Genomic DNA, 5000 nt, shown 5'->3' with positions numbered 1-5000 from the left:
ATAAACCTTTAAAAGCACTGACCTGCCTCTCCAACTATCTGTTTTAAACAACACGCACTTACCAGCAGTTGTGTTGCGTTTTCGTCAGTTAGTGGCTCAGACCTAAAACAGCCCAACATTATCTCTAATTCAGGTCTGGACCCAAGCTGACCCATTAAAGTACGTGGTACTCCTTTTATTTGTACTTGTGTACTCAGGCATAAATTAGACTTTTCAGGTACAAACTAAATAACACAAAGAGGAGCTTATGAATAAGAATGAAACTGAGAGGCCCACTGCAAGAAGATACACACCCAAGTGCTGAGATTGTAAAGATGAAAAGTGAGCAGAGGAAAACGAGCGTTTCAGGACACCGAGGCGGTTTCCTCTTCTTCCCATCTGGCAGCCTCACAGCGGGGAGTTATGAGGTAGCCCCAACCTACCTCACATCTCCCCGCTGTGCAAGAACAAGCTCAGCAACACAAGCATCCTCTCTCTTTCGCGAGTGCATACGTGCACATCTACAGTGCTGCATGCCAATGAACCCATTTTCTTGGAGCACCTACACAAGCTGCAATCTACAGATCGTGTTTCACAGCGCTACAGCGAGAGGCAAACACCTCCCTCTGTTTGTGCTTCATTCTAGCTTCGCCCTTCTCTTCCCAACTACACACACCAACACCTTCCTCTTGTGAATTTTATTTTAATCCTTAACATAAAGACAGCTATAAATTAGGATAATCAAACTTGATTTATTACCTCCTGCACCCCCCCACTGTGTGTTCAACAGGAAGCTAAAGACTGGTGCTGTTAAAGTGTTCAAAAAACAGCAGGAGCTCGGTGTGAGGCCACAGTGGGCCAAAAAACACAAGATGACCTCCAGCAAGGACAAAATGTATCTGGACGTCTCTGTGAGCATCTGTCTCACTGTGTAAGTGTAGCACAGTGTCTGTGTGTGCATGGCTGGGCAACAGAGACAGCACAACTGAAAGCCAGCACTCAGACGAGGACCCGGTGCATCGTCTGTCTCATCTCAGCCAGTTTACTTACAAACTCTTTAAGTTTGAATTTTAAAGCCGACAATGTGCACAGGGCAGTGATATTTAAAATGAAGGTAAACTATTCCAATCTCTGCAGCCCCAATTGTGTATCTCACACACACACACACACACACACACAGTCCTGAATTCATTACTGAAGTCTCATCCAGACATTCAATGTGCTGTGTAATTAAATTGAGATGTGGGGTCAAAATTCCCACCTAGATTGAGTGAGATGAAATAGAAATCGGCTCACCTCTAACTGACTTTATAGAAATAATTACATAAGCTGCATTTATAACTGTTATTAAATAACAGCAGCACACGAGAACTAAAGTGTAATCCCAGCACATTTCGCTTCGCTTCCACTGATTCTTTAGAGATGACGACCGTGGTGGGTAATTAAGGGCAAACAATATACAAGTGGCGTGAAAAATGGAGGCTGCATTACCTTTCCAAAGCTTCCTTTCCCGATGGCCCGCAGTATCTGGAAGTGGTCAAAGTTTACTGTGGAGAAAATGAGAAGCAGTTAGTGAGAACGTGTCAGTTTGAGCTGAGCTATAAAACAGGGAACATGACATGTACAGCACTGTGCAAAAGTCTTGAGCCATCCCTCATTTGCTTCCAGGGATCCGGACTTCCCTGTAATCTTTAAAGTGGTATTAAGGAATAGCTCTCCAGGCTTTTTAAAGTGTTTCTGTTAAGACCCTTCACACTAATCTCTGAAACATTCAAACATAAACAGACACCTAAGTCATGGAAAGGACCAGAAAACTTAACAAAGAACCAATTTTAAATTGTATCTTTACTAGTGCTGTCAAAATTATTGCGTTAATTGTTAAGATCAACGCGAAATGTTTAATGCATTAAAAAAATTTAACGCTGATTTTTTTTTAATTAATTTCCTGTAATCTAAGACCTTTAAATTCATGAGCACCTCTGGAGGAGGGGGCAACAGTGTGCTATGCTGGCGTTTGGCCTGACAGAAATGATTAGAAGAAGAAGAAGTGACACCATGCTACTATCTAGCTAACACTAGCTAACACACGCAAGCATGGACGAGGGCGGACTTTTGGGTGGAAAGTTTCTCTTTAAGAAGTTGCCTGATGGCTTGTTGGACAAAACGAGAGTAAGATGCACAATTTGCAAAGCTGAATTCAAGTACCACAGAAGCAGTTCATCACTGGCGTATCACCTGAGAGCAAAACACCCAATTGAATCCACCTCTACGGGACCTCGCCAGTCTACGCTTCAGGAGTATGGTGCTTGTGGACGAATAACAAAAAATGTGAGAGAAAAATTAACCAATTCCTTGGTTGTTTGGATAGCTAAAAACTGCCGACCAGTTAGCATAGTAGAAGATGATGGACTGAGAGAAGTCATTCGTGCTGCATCAGGAGATGAGTGTTACAATCTGCCCTCGAGAGGAACCATTGTGTCGAGACTGCACACTTTGTATGGGGACCAGAGGGCTCAGCAGTCCAGCAAGCTTGTGCAAATAAGGAATGTTGCTCTCACCGGAGACCACTGGACTTCGGTGAACAACGATAATTACTTGGGGGTCATGGCGCATTTTATTGATAACGACTGGACTATGCAATCGTTTGCACTAACAGTGAGTAAAACTGAAGAGAGACACTATGCTGAGGCGTGTGCTGACCATTTTCTGAATGTTCCAAACGAATGGAAAATCAAGGACAAGGTAACCACGCTTGGGACCGACAGTGCTCGTAACATGGTTGCAGCCGCCAGACTACTTCCATTTGAACACATGCCCTGCATGGCCCACATTCTGCAAAGAACGGTCACAGTTTCTCTTAATGACAGCGCATTTGAAAGGGCTCTGGCCAAATGTCGCAAGATTGTTGGACATTTTAAGCATAGTCCAGCAAACGCTCAGGAATTAAAGGCACAGCAAGCTGCACATGGACATCAAACAGAACCGCTTGTTCAGGACGTTCCAACAAGATGGAACTCCACCCTAGAGATGATCAAGCGGATCCAGAGAAACAAATTTGGGCTGACCACCATCCTGACTCAACAAAACAGCAAGGTGACCATGTTGACTGACCAGGAGCTTGACAGACTGCACAAGCTGGAGGAACTACTGGAACCTTGCAGGTAAATCATTTTCTTTCTCATGATTGTGTGTCTATCTTTGCATTCTAGCTTTGTTTTCAAGTATGTTCTCCACCTCCACCTCTCTGTGTATTTTCATATGTTGTATTTATGTTTGTCTCTGTGTGATTAATAGAAAAATACAGACTTGATCTTTCTATTGCAGATATGTTACCGAACTGCTGGGGGGAGAGCGGTATGTCTCTTGTTCCATGGTGTTGCCAGCCTTGTGTCATTTGTTCAGGATTATGGAGCCCTCAGATGATAACCCAGTTTACGTTTTGAGGTTTAAGAAGATTTTTACCACAGACCTAGCTCAGCGGAGGGACAGCAGCAATCTCACATGGCTGAAGATCGCTACTGCCCTTGATCCCAGGTTTAAAGACCTTAAATGCCTTTCCAAAGATGAAAGAAGAGAGGTGTGGGCATCAGTACATGACCTTCTGATGTCAGAGACGGATGCACACCAACCATCTGCTCAGACAACAGAGGAACCCTCACCAAAGAAGAGCAAGATGTCCATCTGCTTGCTGGGTTCTCCTGATTCAGATACAGAGGAAGATGCTATAGACTGCTGTCTGAATCTGTACAAAGCAGAGCCCAAAATTGACATAGGAAAGTGTCCACTACAGTGGTGGTTAAAGAGAGAAGGAGCACATGCCAGGCTGGCACCTATTGCACGCAAGTACCTGTCAACCCCTGCAACCACAGTGCCTTGTGAGAGATTATTCTCACTCTCAGGTCACATCATTCAAAAGAAGCGTGCTTCTTTGTCATCAGACAATGTAAACAGAATAGTCTGCCTCAGTAACTGGCTGAGAGCAAAGAAGGACTAAGCCAGATTGCTCCTTTGAAGTGAAAAATGTTCAACATTCTGGGTTTTCAGCCGTGTCTTTTTGTGTTTTAAATACTGAGTTTTGTGCACCCTTTATTGTTATGATATTCACTTTAACCTGTAGGCCTGGGTTCAGTCACTGTTGATGGCCTTAAAGCTTTTTTGTAAGTTTTCACTGTGTTAAAGATTGATGAAAACTATTAAAATTTTCTTTGAATTTCAGCATACATTCTTTGTGTTTATTCTGCATTTACTTCATTGTGTTGCATAAATGTCTGTTACAATCTTAAAATATAAAGAACAAAAAAATGTAATTGGAGGCAGGCTATTAATAAAGTAATTGAGATAAATCTCAATTAATAACAGAAAATTGTGAGATTAGTTAGTTAATTTTTTTTAATCTATTGACAGCACTAATCTTTACACATTTACTTGCAGCCTATTGCAAAAAAACAAAAGCCCACATCATTTGTTCTCACTTCTTTAGTTGAAGAATGCAGTTAATAACACCGTTAACACAGACTGACCTGGCAAAACACGAAAAAATAAGGGGGTGGTTCAAGACTTTTGCTCGGTACTGTATGAGAAATGGAAATGTGCACTTCACAATGTATCGCTGCACTTCGGCAGTACTGTGAAGATTAAATGTTTTTTCCTTCCCGATGCATGTGAAAGGTTAAGACTTACATCTCCAAATGTACTGGAACTGATTTGAACCAGAGGACTCAGCCACACTGTTACTATGTACTGCATAAACACGTTTACCGATGAAGGTAAATCAGACGCTGTCCTGACTGTGTGGCTAAATTTTGTGCTGAAAGCATCAAATCAATTGAATATGATTAACTTGCTATGAGAGGTTTTTACTCCAAGTGTGACTTTTTCTGGCTTCATACACCTTTCAGGGTCAAATTCAAGCACTTTGTGAGCACGTTTAATGTCCATTTTCAACATTTTCCAGCACATTACCATAAAAAGGATGCATATTTCACTTCGCATCACCTGAGTAAGACCACGTGAAAGGCCAA

At 42.2% G+C, this 5000-nt stretch overlaps 1 protein-coding gene across 1 annotated transcript; it reads left to right on the top strand.

The window, feature by feature from the left end:
- Nucleotides 1-1944: 1944 nt before the first annotated feature.
- LOC146577702 (E3 SUMO-protein ligase ZBED1-like) lies at nucleotides 1945-3973 on the top strand. The gene is made up of 2 exons (XM_085268340.1): nucleotides 1945-3140; nucleotides 3304-3973. Exons 1-2 carry the CDS (start codon nucleotides 2074-2076, stop codon nucleotides 3971-3973), a joined length of 1737 nt encoding a protein of 578 aa, XP_085124466.1. The 5' UTR covers nucleotides 1945-2073.
- Nucleotides 3974-5000: the final 1027 nt, after the last annotated feature.

Source organism: Mchenga conophoros, linkage group LG3 (genome assembly GCF_057382185.1).
Source record: "Mchenga conophoros isolate Kocher_MC1m ecotype Shallow Benthic linkage group LG3, M_conophoros_male_GT1.1, whole genome shotgun sequence".
Taxonomy (NCBI): Eukaryota; Metazoa; Chordata; class Actinopteri; order Cichliformes; family Cichlidae; genus Mchenga; species Mchenga conophoros.
The sequence above is the reverse complement of the archived record's forward strand: the minus strand, read 5'-3'. Positions and strand labels throughout refer to the sequence as shown.